General features: G+C 42.8%; 1 protein-coding gene across 7 annotated transcripts; it reads right to left on the minus strand.

Annotated features, from left to right (window-relative positions):
• Nucleotides 1-348: 348 nt before the first annotated feature.
• Nucleotides 349-17,907, minus strand: jakmip3 (Janus kinase and microtubule interacting protein 3). Of its 7 annotated transcripts, none has more exons than XM_061706186.1 (24): nucleotides 17,617-17,907; nucleotides 17,268-17,355; nucleotides 15,696-15,880; nucleotides 15,369-15,611; nucleotides 14,934-15,173; nucleotides 14,526-14,726; nucleotides 14,006-14,119; nucleotides 11,337-11,492; nucleotides 11,095-11,232; nucleotides 10,693-10,728; nucleotides 10,540-10,611; nucleotides 6,326-6,430; nucleotides 4,367-4,495; nucleotides 4,197-4,280; nucleotides 3,981-4,043; nucleotides 3,550-3,648; nucleotides 3,386-3,484; nucleotides 3,254-3,307; nucleotides 2,991-3,056; nucleotides 2,806-2,874; nucleotides 2,641-2,718; nucleotides 2,358-2,585; nucleotides 2,156-2,281; nucleotides 349-555 (listed from the first exon to the last, which is right to left on the minus strand). In XM_061706186.1, exons 3-23 carry the CDS (start codon nucleotides 15,828-15,830, stop codon nucleotides 2,165-2,167), a joined length of 2,526 nt encoding a protein of 841 aa, XP_061562170.1. In that variant the 5' UTR covers nucleotides 15,831-15,880; nucleotides 17,268-17,355; nucleotides 17,617-17,907; the 3' UTR covers nucleotides 349-555; nucleotides 2,156-2,164. The 7 variants fall into 7 exon arrangements, with proteins under 7 accessions (XP_061562170.1, XP_061562168.1, XP_061562166.1 ...); XM_061706184.1 differs by having other exon boundaries at nucleotides 3,248-3,307; XM_061706182.1 differs by having other exon boundaries at nucleotides 15,369-15,880.
• Between the last annotated feature and the right edge of the window lie 792 nt (nucleotides 17,908-18,699).

Here is an 18,699-nt window from a genome sequence, read left to right on the forward strand (position 1 = left end):
GGACAGAAGTCCGCTATGGGCGGGGCCGCCAGCCCACATACCCCAGGGATTGGAACCAGGGTTACGGGAGGCGGAACCATGGGTGGATGGACCGTGCACCATCCTTTCCTCCAGGAAGAGGGGGCAATGCCCCCAATTCCTGGTGGGGAAGTGTTCAGTTCCCCAGACCTAACCCTATAGGGGAATTATTTCCCCTATACTGGGAGAGGGAGGGTTCGGTTCCCCTCACCTAACCCTTCAGTTCCCCAAACCTAACCCTAACTAAACCTAACTGGAAAGTTATACATTTTTTTAACATATACAAATGTTGATTTCAGCAGACAGCAGAAAAAAAACATTACATGCGTGTCCTTTTCACACTCACTTTATTTGAACCTTTTACAACTATATTAACAACATACTTCTTCAGATAGGTAAAATAGTACTTTGAAAATTTGAAACAAAGGCAGTAGAAATCATCATCACCTGCACTGGGAATCAGCACACAGGCATTGTGGGACATTGAGGTCAGCTGGTTTCGGATAGGCTGAGTGTTCAGCTGCAGGATGCCAGACTCTAAAAAACAAAACCAGAACCAAAGCTAAATGACTTCTACTCATATGTTTGTTGTGTTACTGACAGAGTGGGAGCGTGGCAGACAAGGGAAATGGCACATGACATAAATAACGACACAAACCACACTGAGGTACACGAATGTAGTCTTGGGGGCAGCTGAGGCCACGTGGTTAAGATCTCCGCCTGCTACCGTGAGGATCCCAGTTCAAGTCATCAACCAGCACAAGAGTGTGCACCAGCATCCTCCCACCCCCGATATCCCTCGGATGCCCAGCCGTGGTGCCCTTGACCGAGACACCAACACCCTGGAGTGCTCTCTGGGTGCTAAAGTAGACCCTTGCTCCAGTGTGTGTTTACTGTGTTCACTACTCTCACTGGTTAAATACATTTTATTTGCGCATCAGGGACACTGTGTAAATGGAAGTGAATGTGGTCTTTGGTAATGCAGTACAAAATTGTAAAAATTGATTACTATCAAAATTATTATTTCATTCAGAATGATTTAGGTATAACACTGTACGGTCACACTGTAATTGTAGGACATTTATTTTGCTTTGTAAAATAAGAATAGAGAAGATTTGCTAATATAGTCCGTCAGAGCTGCAGCAAATGCAGTTATCAATATCCTTTCACCGTCATTCCATTCATACTGTGTTATGTGTTTTTCTTTGCGCATTAAGGACAAAAGTCCTGTTTTTGTTTTAAGTTCTCATTTTAATAAAGACCGTTGAAGCAACAAGTCTTTCCTCATGTTTTTCAGATTGTAGGGTGAAAAGCTGCAGCTGGCTAATACTGTGGACTGAATAGTTGGCAACAGTAGGGAGATGAAATGCCAGTATTTTGGGGGTAATAGCCTGTCAGCTACATATTCATCCATCCGTCCATTTTCTGAGCCGCTTCTCCTCACGCGGGTCGGGGGCGTGCTGGGTTAACCCTATCCCAGCTATCATCGGGCAGGAGGCGGGGTACACCCTCAACTGGTTGCCAGCCAATCGCAGGGCACATACAAACAAACCACCATTCGCACTCACATTCACACCTACGGGCAATTTAGAGTTGTCAATTAACCTAGCACGTATGTTTTTGGGATGTGGGAGGGTGTGGGTGCCGCCTCAGCTACATATTGAAAAATTTTAAAAAAAACACAATTGAACTAGTATGTTTTTAGACCATTGAGCTTAGTCCTAAATTTTTAATTATGAACTATTAACTCAACTAGTTCATTTTTAGAACTGTCAACTAGTTTGCGTAGGAAATTAACTTTCCCAATACTGATCCAGTATTACTTCACATCGCAATATATATATCACAGCTTTTTTTTAAAAATCGCAATGTCTTTTTTTTTTTCCTCATGTCGTACAGCGCTAATTTATGACCATGAAGATGATTATTCTATCTAATCAAAACTCAACTTCAACAAAGTTGACTAAGTGCACAACAAAGGAAGATAAACAAGAATTGATTCAAAGGGGGACACTGATCCCTAAAGCCAAACTAGACGAGACACCAAATCAAAATTTGTCGAAAAGTGAGGATTCCTGAATGCAAAACAATCTTGAGTGCAGTGACACTAACCCTAACCAGCTGATGTTTAACTCACCAGCTGATGTTAGGACCACAGGATGAAGGCCAGAGAGAAGAATAAGAAGAGAAAGAGAAACTTCTCCTCTAATTCTTTGATTTGTCGTTTCTGAGCTTCAATGAATTCTTCCAAATCTTTGTTTCTCTACGATGGACAATTTCAAAGTTGATGAGCAAACATAGAAAAGTAATGTATTGCGCAGGTTGTTTGGACCACTTACCTGTTGTGTGGCTTGCAGCAGATCCATTCGTTCTTTGAGGATCTGAGCATCTCGCTCCCTCAGCTCGCACATCACAGCTCGTTTCCATTGGTCCATTGCGCTCTTAAGCCCCTCCCTCTGGTCCTCTGTTAACATGTCATTCACACAACCGTCCTTCTGTCCAACAATTCTGGACTCATCCTGTTGCCGTAGCACCTCATACAACATGGCCTCCAGCTCCAGGATCCTCTGTGTGACAACCTTGTCGATCAGTGGTCCACCAGGAGATTTTAGTTCAGTTTACCTTATGAGCCTGATCCACGGAGCGCTTCCTGAAGTCGAGCTCTTCATCGAGGTAGCCCTTCTGCTTGCAGAACAAATCCTACCAGCATAACACGCACACACGATTCATGGTCGGAGTTGCTCTTGTACATTCCTGTGGTTCCTCTTTACAGATGTTAGGGTTTACCTTCTCACTTTCAATGTCCAACATCTTCTGTTGCAGTGCTGACTTTGTCACTTCAATGGATTCCAACCACTGAGGAAATAACCACATTATCAAACTTTGTGTGTGCATTTGTGTGTGTGTGCATTTGTGTGTGTGTGTGTGTGTGTGTGTGTATGTGTGTATTTGTGTGTGTATGTATGTGTAACCTTCTCAGCAAGGGTGAGAACAGTCCTGGCATGAATCACAACCACCTGCTCGTCATTGGCCAGATTCTGCAGGACACAATAACAACAGCATTAACAATCTGGCAGCGTGCTAACGAGCTTCTTTGAGTATGTACTCACGGCCCTTACAAAATTTATATCTTGAGCCAACACAGTAAGACTAGCACAAGGTGCTGCATGATCGTAACAAGTCAAACAACAACAACATGCTTGCTTGATACAAAATAAGTTCAACATACACTTACGGCGTTATCGCCTAGGATGTCCAACTTCTTCATCAGGTCACTGATCACGATGTCCTGGAGAAACATATGCACACAAACAAGCTGACACCAGCTCCTATTTTGAAGGACGGCTGTAATGGATGTGTTACGTACAGTTACGCCCTCCGCCTCGCAATACACTTGCAATGGACTGACGCTGTCTGGGAAATGGACTTGCTGGAATTTCATGCCAGGGGAACGCCACTCCCTTTCCTGAACGCAAACATAGATTTGTCACATGCCGTCTCGTGTCAACATTGTTGTCTGAGTCTTATCACCTCCAACTCTAAGATTCTGAACTCAAGTAGTTCATTTTGGTCTCTGATGTCCTGGATGTCGTTTTTCAGACAAACATCTTCTGCCTCCATAAGCCTCACCTGAAACAGCAACAGAAAAATTCAAGACCATCATCTCTGGGAATTAGCAGCGATTTTGGATTGTGCAGCACAGTAGTAGAGGATCCCTTTTCTTCCTCAAAGGGAAACCATTTCTTGTGTCTCCCCACTCCGCAATGGATGAGTTTGGTCAACGAATGTTGTCCGTACTTCCGTTTCCCCAAATCTAGCCCTGTTTTATGATACAAACTTTCCCAACTGAAGTGATGATGAGTGACCTGATGAAGCTATTTTCCTTGTCAAGGATGCGCCACGTGGCCAAGGAAGCTGCAACCTTCCACTTAAGAGACTTCAAAGAAATTCATGACATTTACCTTTTCCAACAACTGCTGGTTCCTCTGATACAACAGCTGCTTCTCCTCCACCCACTTCACATCCTGGAAGATGGTAGACATTGTAAATCAAAATTGCCCATTCAGGAGTTTATCTCCAGTGCTCTTCCATTCAATCTCAAAACATGGTTGGATAGTAACAAACACAATACATTTTATAGTACAACGGTGCGTGCATGTGTGCGTGTCTCTGCTTACCCGTCCTTGTTGTTTCAATGCTGACTCTAGATCTGTTATTCTGGTTTGACATTGACTGATTTCTGACAGCAGTTGTTCTCTGGTCTGAAAAGAGGGAACCAGTATTGAACCATCAACCCCACACAAGGAATTTAACCTTTAACCTGTAAGGTGCAGAAAGGGGTCGTCACCTTGATCTCCTTTTCAGCGTCATAGTTCCCGCCACTCGTCTCAGTTAGCAGAGCATAGGCTCTTTGCAGAGCTTGATATTCTTGTGTCAGTTGGCGATAGCGAAGCTCCGCTTCCTCACGAACACACACCTGCAACACAACACTAGTCCCAGAATCAGTCAGACCAGTGACAAAGCATCTTTAACATAAACACTGACTTTATCAATGCTGGCGAGATAGGAGACAAAGGGCCAATCCCAATTCTATCCCTTAGCCCCTGCTTCACTCATTGGCCCTTGGTTTTGCTCGTGCACGAGAACGAAGGGGCATCTCAATTCCTAGGGGAAGGGCTAAGACCAAGGGGTGTATAGCCCTTGAAACCAAGTGTGCTCGAGGAGCTCGCTTGAAAGCAAGGGGTATGGGACTTGACTCCGCCCCCGCTAACAGGCAAAGAGCTTGCTCATAAGATGGCAGAATGGACAAGGATGTATATAAAAGTGAGCATAATTATTGATATTCATACTAATGACAGTCATGTTTTTGTCTCTCTATATATATATATATATATATTTCTCCATCCATCCCTCAGATGCCCCCCTGGTTATTTAAGCTTTGACTTCTGCCTCTTCTCTCTCTCATGTCTTGCTTCTTGGCTCTTCCTGGCTAACCTCTCTGCCGCTGCGAGGCAGCCTCAGCCAAACCATCCCTCTTCCCTTTCCTTTGTCCTTCGTTGCCACCACGTGCGAGAGCGACCATCGGACCAAGACGGCGGCGCTGCCCAAGGAAAGACGCGGGCCATGCGGCTTCAATCCATTTTCCCAGCCGTGATCTGTTGGCGCAGCCTCACTAAGCAACTACCGGCATTCCGTACCGGTCACGCGCACAGTTGAGAGCAAGAGCGGGGCCCGCCACAAGTTCAATCGGAAGGAAAGTTACGAGCGCATCCCAACGGACCAACAACTTTCAGTTTTCTTTTTCACCTGTTTCTGTTTTATTTTTGTGCATCCTTTTTCTTCAACTAAACCTGCCTCCGTTTCTTCCGAGACACCTAAGAGAGACCACCTCCAAGTGCCAACTGATCCACATTCGTGAGTAGGACATGACAATCGTTGCCAGGATGTACAAAATTAGTGCCTACTAATTTTCGGGTTAAATACCAGCGTCACACAAATCCCAGCTTTGCTCTCTCTTGCTATGACTCAACTCTTTACACACGCACATTTTTTTATTCCAACCACACACCATGTCCTCCTCCCCTTTCGTATGCCTAGTTTCTTTCTATTACCATTATTCGTTTTCTTTTTGTAGTTAGATCCCTCTGTATTGTTTCCCTGTAGTCTTCCCTTTTATATATAATAACATTTTACATAAAATTACACGTCCTATTGTGTTTTGTGTGTGTTTTGAGTTTAATAGTGAAGCCGCTGCCATCGACAACTCGTATTTCATAAATGTACCAGCCTTCGAGTTAACAGAGAATGATCGAGGTTTTTTGTCCCTTTTCCTAAATTTTACACTTATAAAAAGAGATATGGAGCCCCTTTTCAAGACAAAAGTACTTTGATTATAACGTTAAACTTAACATCAAGCTAAACCGGAAGCAATAGCAGATTCTTTTCTCCTCAATTAATTACATTTTATCCAAAACCAATGCACGCTACAGTGTGTTTGAGTGCAACATTTGACCGCTGAAATCGAGAATTATCATCATATCGAATATAGCGAGCCTTCTAGAGAACAGAGATTGATAAAAAGGTTTTTTGTCACTTTCCCTTAAAACTAAAAATATAAAAAGAGACGTAATGCCCTATACGAGACAAACAAACCTTCGATTGTAACATTCTAATATTTGCTTAAATTACCTTGGACTTAAACGCAGGCATTTACTCTACGACCCCCCTTTTAAAATGAATTAAGCTTTTATCAAAACCAATATATGCTACAATAGAAAAGAAAGAAAAAAGGGCAACAAGTGTCTACCTCTTCAGGTTCCGTGTCAGGGGTTTTGTCAGTGTGAAAAGATAAGGATGATCCATCTGAGTCCACCGAAACGTCTTCATCATAACCATAAAACGTTTCTATAACCTGAAGACATACACACACGCAAAAGAAAATATCGATCAACAAACTAAACTATCGCATTATGATCTGTTGTCCCGTAGCAATACTTGCACTTCTTTTAAACACTGATGTACATTTATGATAAACAACATCAAACTCAAGAAAACATCCTATAATGCCAAAAAGGGTTATTTTAGGAAATAGACAAAATATAGCAAGCATGTATTAATTTCTGAGATTTGTTCGGCCTCATTCAAGACGATTTTGCTGGACTGCTTCTCCAAGAGAAAACACGTATCGTATAGTTGGTCTTGGTTCGGGTTAGGGTGAACCCTAGCCCGAACCATGTCACAAACATACTACAGAATGACAATGGTTATATACAGGGGTGCACATATTTTTTGGGTGGGTTACTCATACGAGTAGTAGTACCAGGAGATGGTGTTTGGTTCTCACCCTGTGGTCTTAATAAGTACAGTCTTTCTCACTGCTCTCCGCAGTGTCACCCCCACTGTCTTCTGCTTCTGTTTCATGCATGGTTTAGCCCCCAATTAGCTGTCTCCATCCACAGGTAAACTGCTGGCTTTGGATCATTTGTCTCTGGGTTCTTCATTGACAGCTAAATGTGCAACATGGCTAAGAGACGAGCATGTGAAAGACAAGATGTGTACTTCTTTTTTATTATATTGAGATGTCAGAATCCCCTCTCACAAGCTGCACTGCTTAAAGGCAGCCTAAGAGACAATTTAACCACCTTGTTGATATTGGAGTACACATCTGGGTTACTTGTATTTACAACCCCAATTCCAATGAAGTTGGAACGTTGCGTTAAACCATGTGCAACCTGTATTTAACTGAATACACTACAAAGACAAGATATTTAATGTTCAAACTGATCAACTTTATTGTTTTTAGCAAATAATCATTAACTTAGAATTTTATGGCTGCAACACGTTCCAAAAAAGCTGGGACAGGTGGCTAACAAGACTGAGAAAGTTGAGGAATGCTCATCAAACACCTGCTTGGAACATCCCACAGGTGAACAGGCTCATTGGGAACAGGTGGGCACCATGATTGGGTAGAAAAGGAGCTTCCCTGAATTGCTCGGTCATTCATAAGCAAAGATGGGGGTGAGGTTCACCTCTTTGTGAAAAAGTGCCTGAGAAAATAGTCCAACAGTTTAAGGATAACGTCGCTCGACGTACAATTGCAAGGAATTTAGGGATTTCTGCATCTACAGTCCATATCATCATCAAAAGGTTCAGAGAATCTGGAGAAATCACTGCACGTAAGCGGCAAGGCCCAAAACCAACATTGAATGCCCGTGACCTTCCATCCCCCAGGCGGCACTGCATCTAAAACCGACGCCGATGTGTAAAGGATATCACCATGTGGGCTCAGGAACACTTCAGAAAACCAATGTCAGTAAATATAGTTCGGCGCTACATCCGTAAGTGCAACTTGAAACTCTACTATGTAAAGCAAAAGCCATTTATCAACAACACCCAGAAACGCCGCCGGCTTCTCTGGGCCCGAGCTCATCTCAGATGGACTGACGCAAAGTGGAAAAGTGTTCTGTGGTCCGACGAGTCCGCATTTCTAATTGTTTTGGGAATTTGTGGACGTCGTGTCCTCCGGGCCAAAGAGGAAAAGAACCATCCGGACCGTTATGGACGCAAAGTTCAAAAGCCAGCATCTGTGATGGTATGGGGCTGTGTTAGTGCCAATGGCATGGGTAACTTACACATCTGAGAAGGCACCATTAATCCTGAAAGGTACGTACAGGTTTTGGAGAAACATATGCTGCCATCCAATCAACGTCTTTTTCATGGGCGCCCCTGCTTATTTCAGCAAGACAATGCCAAACCGCATTCTGCATGTGTTACAACAGCGTGGCTTCGTAGTAAAAGAGTGAGGGGACTAGACTGGGCTGCCTGCAGTCCAGACCTGTCTCCCATTGAAAATGTGTGGCGCATTATGAAGCGTAAAATACCACAATGGAGACCCCGGACTGTTGAACGGCTGAAGCTGTACATCGAGCAAGAATGGGAAAGAATTCCACCGACAAAGCTTCAACAATTAGTGTCCTCAGTTCCCAAATGTTTATTGAATGTTGTTAAAAGAAAAGGTGATATAACACAGTGGTAAACATGACCCGGGCTAGGGTTAGGGTTAGGCTAACCCTAACCGGTCCCAGCTTTTTTGGAACTTGTTGCAGCCATCAAATTCTAAGTTCATGATTATTTACTAAAAACAATCAAATTTATCAGTTTGAACATTAAATATCTTGTCTTTGTCATGTATTCAAATAAATATAGGTTGACCATGATTTGCAAATCATTGTATTCTGTTTTTATTTATCTTTAATGTCCCAACTTCATTGGAATTGGGGTTGTACTATTCAACCAAGTCACACACAGAGGAGGCTCCCAAATGTTTTGCTTCTTGCTTCAACTTTTCCTGCTTGCTTCAATTCCCTCACAGTTTTGTCATTGTCAAATTTCATATTTCTGAAGAAAGCTATTAACCGGTGTGTTGCCAAAACGGTGGAGGTCTTGCATTTCCTGAGGCCAGGTTGAGGGATCAAATACAAAGAAGTGATTATATGACTTCAGGGAGTCATGTCAACTCCCCCCTGAGTAACTTTGTCTCGTCTCTATCCACTTCAGCATTTAAAACAGTTTGTGTCCTGTAGTGACGTTTAACACCAAGCAGAAGTGGGAACTGTCCAGTGGCCACCATTAGTTCATCTTTATATTATCCAATAGTCAACTTTTATTTCTGATTTCTTAAGGATGTGGTCTTCAAAATGCTGCCAATGCCAAGCATGTTTGCCAGAAAACACTGTGCAGACATTGTGCAATTCACTTGTATCGCTTGTAGTCAGCTGCATTTTAATGGCTAGCAATAGTCTTGATACTTTTAACAGTGCTGCATGCCTCAATGCAGAATATATTTATGAAACTTACCCAGTTTCACAAAATAGATCTCATTTTCTTCAAAAAATTTCTTCAGTGTTGCAGTGTTTTTTTCTCCTCATTTCTATGAATAAAACTTCAGCAGCTTGATCACAGAGCAATTAAATTTCTCATAATAAGGAACATTGCGATCAGTTGACCTTGCGCAGTTCTTCAGTATGTCCGGCCAACTGCAGCGAGTTGCCGAAATTTCAGCACAATGTTGTTGTACGCACCAACATTAACCACAGCATCTGTGCACACAGCGAACAGTTTAGCAGTCTAGACATCCAAGCATGCATCCAGGAAAAGCCTCACAAGTCCGTCAGTTATGGCCTGCACTGTTCGATAAGCACCCAGTTCAATCAGTTTAAGAAAGTCCCAAGTGTATTCTCAGTCGCTGGACACTGACACAATATAAACAATCTGCTTGGTTTTTGTGATGTCCTCAAATCCATCAAAATTCAGTAGACTGCAACTCAGCTCTCAACTCCCTGCTGATTGTGTGCGTGATGCTCAGCATTATCCGTATGCCGCCTTCACGTGAATGATATACACCCACCACAGGAAGACATGGGATGCGCATGATTAGCTTTATGAAAGATGAGGAGAAAAATATTACACAGTGCTTGCCGGTTGTCCTTCATTAATCTGTCTCTCCACCAAGCAAGTGGGCGATTGGATAGTTCTCTTCAGATAGCTTGGCTTGTGTCAAACTCACAGGTTCTTTGCTCTTCATGTTTGTTAAATAAGGGATGACTGAAATTTTTGGAGCATTTACAAAATGCTCTCGATTTTTCTGCTCCGTGAGGATGTGAGCGGCAAATCGTGCACCGCATATCGGTGCGCTCATCATTAGCTTCAAGACGCGCATCTTGGAGCCACTTTTCAGAAAGAAAACCTTTCCTTCGGCTCCGGCTAGTTTTGCTGTTTCTTTTTGATGGTGACACACCAAAGAAGCTGTTTACATTTGTTGCGTTTTTTTGACATCTTTCACATTTGGCTCGTACCTTTGTAGTTAGAGATGTAAGTGACGTTATGCCTTATTGACCTTGGCCGCGCATGTGTACCACAGTACTAGTTATGTACACCCCTGGATCAATATTTTATACTATCATATGGGTGAATGAAAATGAAATGGCAACAAACAAATCAACAAGAATAAAGCTGTCTCACCCTGCAGGATCTCACAGTTCGTTTCCTCCTCACCGATTCTTGACGTCTGTATCGTAACAACAAATCTCTTTCCTGTTGACACAAATACTTAAGGTTTGAGATTCTTCTAAATTTTCCATCTAAACATAATGGGTACAGCTGAACAGAACTTACAATGACATTTTTGACATAACCTCCTGTTTCCAGAGCCTGAAAGAAAATTTGGATATAATATAAAAGTCTCATTGGCCAATTTTAAAGAATGTCCAGTAGATGTTATATCATACCATCAACTGTTGGGTGAAACTCTCACATCTCTAAAAACAATTTTTCATGAAATGCGAAAAAGAGAGTAATTATGGAGATATTTAAATGAACTTTGATTTGCTCTCAAGCCATTTTGAACACTTAAGATTGGTAAGTAATTTGTAAAAGTAAGAGACCCACATGGGGACTGACCAATAGTACTGCATTGTGAAAAAAATGGGAAATTGACCAAATTTGGATATGGGAGGTTTCTGCCCGACGGTGACAATATGTAAATTGTGGCACCAATATATAAAGTACTACAAGGACCTTGGACAAGTCGTCAATGATGTGTTGCTGCTCCAGAACTTGAAGTCGCAGAAACTCCATTTCACTGTCGTCCTGGCTGTAACCATGGTAACCACCAGAGTTGCTGCGGTCCAGGTCGTTGAGCGAACTCGGCCTTCTCTGTGGATCACAACAAACACAACTTTGTGATCAGATTTTTCTTTTCCTTTTCGCATGACTGTTCTAAAGGAAACGTTTGCTTTGGACAGGACCCGCAGAGTTACCATAGTTGCCATCTCCATGTTTTCCTGGGTGACAAAGCGCAGTTTGTTTTCAAGGCGACACAGCATGAGCGATAGCTCTTCATTCTTCCTGCTCAGGCGTTTGTTTTTGTCCAGAAGAGGAAGAAACTGACTCTCTGTTTCTCTCAGTCGCTTCAACTATGTGTCCCGCCAAACAGGAAACACAACACACAGGATGTGAAACATGCAGAATACAATACATATAACAAAACCTCGGTTCACGTACCCTCCTGTTCGCAAACAAATCAGTTTAAGAACAAAATTTTATTTGACTACGGTAGGGCTGGGCATTATGGGAAAAAATCCTATTACGATCATTTTTTTTTTTTACATCGGTCAGTATCGATATACTGTATATCACAATATAAAACTAAAGCTTTTCTCAGAGTACTCCGGTTTCCTCCCACATCCCAAACACATGCATGCTAGGTTAATTGAAGACTCTCAATTGCCCATGGGTGTGAATGTGAGTGTCAATGGTTGTTTGTTTATTCGTGCCCTGCGATTGGCTGGCGAACAGTTCAGAGTGTACCCCGCCTCTCGCCCAGAGTCAGCGGGGATGGGCTCCAGCACGCCCGTGACCCTAGTGACGATAAGCGTTACGGAAAATGAATGAATCAAAGTTGAACATGACATGAAACATTATACAACTGTGTAAGACAAATAAAACGTATAAACGCGTATAATCTGACCATGCATAAGCTTTCAAGTTTTCCTTGTAATGAGCGTCCATTAGGTTAATCATCCACTTGATTGTCTCTTTTTCAACTGTACTTACTGGTAACATGTCTTTTGCGATACAATTTGTTTGTTGTTTTCAGGAGGTTGGCCCTTGCTCCGGTCCAGGATTGCAAAGTTTAGCATTAAATGATAAATGGACTACACTTATAGCACTTCTATCTACATACGGTGCCCAAAGCGCTTTTAAAAGCCTAACATTCAACCATTCACACACACATTCATACACCAATGGAGGGCTGCTGCCATGGAGCAATTTGGGGTTCAGTGTCTTGCCCAAGGACACTTCGACAGCAGACAGTCAGAGCTGGGATTCGAACTAGTGACCCTTCAGTCACTCTACCAACCGGGCCACAGCCACCCCAATTATTTACTGACATTACTTACCACCCATTAGGCGTGCGCTAGCAGACAGCACTGCTTCAAGCAGTAAAAGAGATCAGGTTCTCTGTGTTTGTGTGAACATACACTCAATATAATTTCCAGTGCATGCTACTTTGTTTCCCCTCAAACTAAAATAACTCCACACTGCCAAATTTATCCAGCCTTTCTTGTCAACTATCTCATCCATTGAGGCTTGGCCTGTGTCTCCCGCCGTTCCTTCCTAGGGAACACTCATTTTCTTTTCTTTTTTCAGCGCTCTCCTACGGCTGCAGTACTGGCCTACAGACATTCGCGTCCTACGTCTCACTGCTAATGTGCTGCTGTGTGCGTCAACCTAACTTGGCGTGGTTCTACTCCCATTACGATTGGTTATGTGCGAAGCAACTCGCATTATTATTGCCTGTTCTTATTGTCTGTCAAAACATGGACGTACGTAAATTTGCTTAACTGGGCCGTAATAAGTCGAGAGACTGAAGCTTTCCGCTAAATGCCTTGCAGCATCACAGGCGTGGTTGTCTTCAACATCCATTTTCAATCAAACCTTTTATTGAATGTCTATTCTGTTCATATTGATCAAGTGCCTTTCACAATATATATTGATATTAAATTATCACCCAGCCCTAGTTTAGAGAATAATTTTTTGTACAAATATTGTTAGCATTAAAAAAAATGCATGCTTCAAGTGGCGAACAGTCTTGGCATCCACCTGAAACGCTCAGTTGTGCTTTCTCTCACATAGCTTGAATGTTGTTCGCTCCGTGCATCACATATTTCACGTAAAGATATGTAGCTCCTTCTTTTTGTTCTAAATTTGCCCTCTGTACGGCTCCAAAGAAATGGTGCTATTAGGAAGGCCTGAAACAGGGCTCACCAACCATTTTCTAACTGAAAGCTGCTCCTTGCGTAGGGCTACCAGTACCAGTTTTATATACACTGTTGAGCAAACAAATTGGCTCAAATTACCTTTAACTATGTTATTATTAATAATTAATGATATTTGTTTGTGTGATGACACTGATCGTGTGGATTTCTCACAATCGTCATCAACAATAATTTAACAAGGTAGGAAACTGATAAATATCAATATGCAGCACTTCATAAATCTGCATTGTATGTTTCCATTTTCAAATGATCACTTCTACAACATGCCAAGGAAACCGCAATTTCCCATCACTGTTGAGCTATTTTCAGAAGAGGCCCACAGGTGGCTTTCGGGGCTACCTGGTGGCATTGCACCATGTTCGTGACCCCTGACCCGGACAGTGTCGCGGTTCCGGCAGCATCCGGTGCGCTCCCACTGGCGCGGCAGAGTGCATGGCACAGCTGGCGGATCCGGCTCGCATGCCCGCCCATGCCAGGGCACCTCGGCCGGTGTTCCGGCCGCCTGCTCCTTGCCGGAACAGATTCATTCTAATTTCATTCATTTCGTGGGGAAAATGACTCCGGTTCGGAGTCAAAGTAACAAATAAAATTCATGAACCGAGTTGTCGTTGTACTACATACAGTATAAACGCTTGTCAATAAATTACCTGTTCATTGCGTTCTTCAGACAGGAGAGCATTTCGATCCTCCAGTTTCCTGATGACTGCGCTGAGCTCAGCGATTTTCAGTTGAAATCTTCGCATGTCTCGATCCTCCTGAGACTGAACACACATCCACATACACACGCACACGCACACACATACACGTGTAGCCTTGTTAATCATGTGACCTCCATTGGGGTCATGTGATCTCCAGATAAAGTACAAGTAAAAAATTGCAACTGGTATTTATAATCTACATTTAAATTTTCTGACAATGTGCAATGACCAGTGACCACACAGCAAAGAGATGTGTGACAAAATGACTTTTTGATGGTGACCTGATTGGATGTGCATGCTGGTGCCGAGCGATATGGTGATGAACACAAAGTTGACTTTGCAATGTGGTAGTGAACACAAAGTTGATTTTACAATGTAGTGGTGAACACAAAGTTGATTTTACGATGTGGTGGTGAACACAAAATTGGTTACGGTGCGACTGGTGGGAGCAAGAGGAGGCGGGGCTTACAATCTGAAGAGGATTGTTCGTAGTGGTGTTAGTGACATTTCCTGGGTAGTTTAGCCCCGCCCTTTGTGCATCCCTCAGGGCTGCAATTTGCTGCTCAGCAGCCTGAGTCTGCAGCTGAAGTCGGTGGGCATGGCCAGCCTGGAGCCCCAGAGCCTTATCCAAAACACTAACTGCTCTGTCCTTGAGTTTGATCTCGTCCATCTAGACATATAAACACGTAGCACTTAGTCAGAAAAATTCTAATTTTTCTCTGCCAGGATTTGACAAAACGTGTAAAGCGTTGTAATATCGCCAAAAGCAAACGGCCACTTTCATATGTCTGACTTAGTTTATTTTGGTTACATAGATAAACAGTCACACCGTTCCAGTCTGATGTACACAATGCGTCTGATGTGCAATTGATCATACCAGTCGGCGGATCTCCCTCTCACAGTCTCTCTTGGTTCTGTTAAGCTCCTCCTGGTGTTGATGATGAGCAGAGCGCAGCTCAGCTACTCGGGACTGGCAGGCCTGGTGCGCCACTGCCAGTGCTTCTTCTGCGCTCCTCCTTGCTCCACGTTGCTCCTGAACCTCCTGCTGGAAGCGACATCGCTCAGCCTCCCAGCTCCTCTGTGTCTCCTCCACCTCTGCCAGCAAAGCACTCCTCACCTGAAGAAGCGCAAAGACATTCACCGGATCACATCGAAGACCAAACGTGACACAGGTAGTAACTCGGCTACGTGTGCCAAGCTACAAAAACTAGTTGTGGCGATGTAAAATGAACAACACAAATCATTTGAATCAACGCCTGACTGGACAGACAGGTAACCATGCGGAAAGTCAGATGTGAATCAGGTGGATCACCTTATCCATGGAACCATCCCGCAGCGTTAGCACCAAACCATTCAATCGTTGAATTTCTCCATCTTTTATTTTGATCACCCTCATCAATTCCATCTCGTGCTGCCGTAGTAACGTCTCCCTGGTAAAGGCTAATTCCTTTTGCTTCTCCTCGTGGAGTTTGCTTTTGAGTTCCGTCATGGCAACGGTGGCGCGGTGATGCTCCGCCCTCAGTTCCTGACTCTTCTCTCTCTCCAGACGACTAACCTGACATGACACACACATCAACACCGCATCACCAGAACTTGACACACATGCACACATATAGACAGTGACTGTTGATGGCGTCACCTTGTTCTTCTCCTGCTGAAGTTCTAACTGGATGTCTATTAGTTTAGCTCTCAGTTCGTCATTGACAGCTTGAACGGTCGCCATGGTGTCTGCTCTCTCCCCCTTGCCCCGGCCTCCCGCAGCTCGTTTGGACATATCTAACTTGAGTCTTGCTGCTTCTCAGTCAGAGATCACAACATTTGTACCTGCAGACCACAGACACATAACATGCTGAGAAACAAACAACACCTTGAGCAGGACAACCACCGTAGGCGCTGCTGTGTGTAGCTGCTTTCAACTGGCTTGGAACAGGACTCAGATTTTACTTCAACCCGGACTTGACAAGGATGTAAACTGGCATTAAAGTAAGGTGAAAAACATAATGTTGTATTTTTCAAAGAGTCCTATTTTGTTACGATAAGACATCAACTCATCACCTTAGTGAAGTCAATAACAAAATTTTATTCAGTCTCAGGAAAAAAGTTATTATTATCTTATTTTCTGGTCGGGAGAGAAGAAATGAGCTTTCTGTCAAAGATTTAAATAGTTTTGATGGGACCACACAACATAAAAACGGTCTTTGTTTACTGTGTCATCTGTAAATTTTGATTCAATGACACAATTTACTGTGTAATGATATCAACACTGTAATTAACAAATCCATCCAGCATCAAAAAAAGGCCCAGCTGAGGATGTACTTCCTGCAGCCTGCCACAGGAGCTGCTGAGGCAGTTCAACACAATGGTCACTGAATCAGTTCCGTGTTCATCCATCACAGTCTGGTTTGGTGTTATAAAAAAGGACAAAAGCTGACCGCAACGGACAGTCAGGACTGCTGAGAGGATCAGTGCCCCCTACCAACTCTTACGGACTTGCACGCTGCAAGAACTAAGACTGGCAGACAAAAACTCTTGGACAAATCCTGGTCACCACTTTTTCCAGCTCCTTTCCTCAGGTAGGCACTATTGAACAATGCACACTGAAACCAGCAGAAATTTCAACAGCTTCTTCTCTCTTGTCATTAACTTCTTAAATAGTTGACTTAAATGTCCATGACATTTTTCAAATTTTGTGCATATTAATTTTGTGACATTATTACCATATTCATTGTTGTAGCTTGGTCACAGCTGTTGTTGATCAGTATTACCACACTACTGGATACTTAAATTGCTTGAGGACTCTGCACCATTTTGCACGATTGTTGTTGTATCAGAATTACAGCACTACTGGTCCCCTTACATTTCTCAATGACTCTCTGTACTTATGTGTTGAATGTTTATTTTGTCATTTAGTATACTTGGCCAAATTAAGGTGATTCTGATCTCTGGGAAGAACCAGGAAAACTGACAGGACAGGAAGTCACAAGGCCAACCAGAAGAACCTACAGTGTGACTAAGTCCAGAAGACTCAGTACATCCCATAAAACTAGTAAGGTAGATGATTCAGTAGAACCTTAGAGGGGAACTAAGCCATCATGTCAAAACTTTCTGTTAGATTTTAACTATGCAAATCTTCTTCAGCAGCTACAGTTTACTTAAATCCACAAAGTACTCATTGTAAAAAAAAAAATAAAAAAAAATCGCATCTACTCACTTATATGGGCCGCCAAGGCCTTTTCACTCTTGTGTGAGTGCGAAACGAGAGAATGTGATGTATGTTCACCAATTCCTGCCCGCTTTATCTACTAAGGAAACCATACAGTTAGTAAATATTCAGCAACGACAAGCTATGTATTCGATTTCAAGACATGTACAAAAGCTACATAATAAACCATGATTATAAATCTCACCATTTACATGTACAGTAGAACCAATAAAACCAGTGTTTCCATGGTAATGCCATCAACATGCTCCAGCTGACATTACACTTTATTGCACATGCGCCTGTATACGCATGCACAGACACACACACGCGCACACACACAAGTAATGTCATTACTCACCGTCCAATAGGACACCTGGGACACTGCATCGCGCGCGTGTGCGTGTACGTGTGTTAGCTTCTTTTTGTCAAGGCGCTAGGCAGCAATTAGGACAAAGCTACTGTGTGCATTAGTAGCTACTGTACTGAGGAGCCACCTTCTGCCAGCATGTATAACGGAATCTGTGCGTGCATGTAGCAGTTAGCTATTAGCTTTAGTGTGCGTGGTTAGGTGTCAATACTCTTCCGCTGCTGTCATCTTCATCCTCCTCCTCCTTCTCCCTCTCATCTTCATCTTCATCCTCCCAGCATCCTCAGCTGCGACGGAGGCCTCGACGTCATCGTCTGGACATGTAACTCCCCCAAGTGGACATTCACCGTCATTGCAGAGGAAGTCACCGCATTTGTTTTCTCTCCGTATTTTATGGATCGCGTGGAGGCATAAAAACAACAGCAAAATCAATAAATAAGAAAATTGAATCAATGTTTTATCAAATATATGAAAAATGTAATAATTATTTATTTTATTTTTCTCAAAATGGACTGCGCATTTTCAACCGTTTATTAAATTTATTTATCTTACATTTAAAAAAAATACAAACATGAAGACCTTATAAACTCAAGGGGGTGAAAAAATTATATGCAGTCTACCGTTATGTAAATTTATAAAAAAATATTGATTTCAATCAAATTAGTATATTTCCTTAACATTTTTTTCATTTTCAAACGTCAACTTGGCCCACCTGCATAAATGACGTCACAGCCCACGGCCACGTAATCACGTGTTTGCGACGACAAACGAGCATGGGAAACAGAACCAATCGCTCCACTTCCTTCACCTGCAATTTTTTTGTCTTATGACAATTATAATCATAATAATTATCATCAGTTCGAACACGCACTAGGAACTTGGGAATGTAAGATAAAGAAAGTGCCACTTGATAACATCTCAAGACTGATTCCAGCGCTCTTATTGTCCTATTGTGATGCTTCTATTTATAAAAACGAATGCTTCCTTCAGCAGTGGGTGTGCTGAGCCAGGGAGGAGGTTCTTCACCTCATCCAGCTGACACGATGTTCATCCAGCTTTATCAACAATTGAGTA

The sequence above is a fragment of the Phycodurus eques genome, chromosome 19, assembly GCF_024500275.1.
Source record: "Phycodurus eques isolate BA_2022a chromosome 19, UOR_Pequ_1.1, whole genome shotgun sequence".
Classification (NCBI taxonomy): domain Eukaryota; kingdom Metazoa; phylum Chordata; class Actinopteri; order Syngnathiformes; family Syngnathidae; genus Phycodurus; species Phycodurus eques.

Excerpts from the sequence above, each read along its gene's own strand:
- jakmip3 (XM_061706181.1), bottom strand. The coding sequence starts at position 15,830 with ATGTCCAAACGAGCTGCGGGAGGCCGGGGCAAGGGGGAGAGAGCAGAC. Across the intron at positions 14,727-14,933 it reads AGAGGGAGATCCGCCGACTG|ATGGACGAGATCAAACTCAA; the intron begins GTATGATCAATT and ends TTATATGTCTAG. Across the intron at positions 10,729-11,094 it reads TCATTGACGACTTGTCCAAG|GCTCTGGAAACAGGAGGTTA; the intron begins GTCCTTGTAGTA and ends ATTTTCTTTCAG.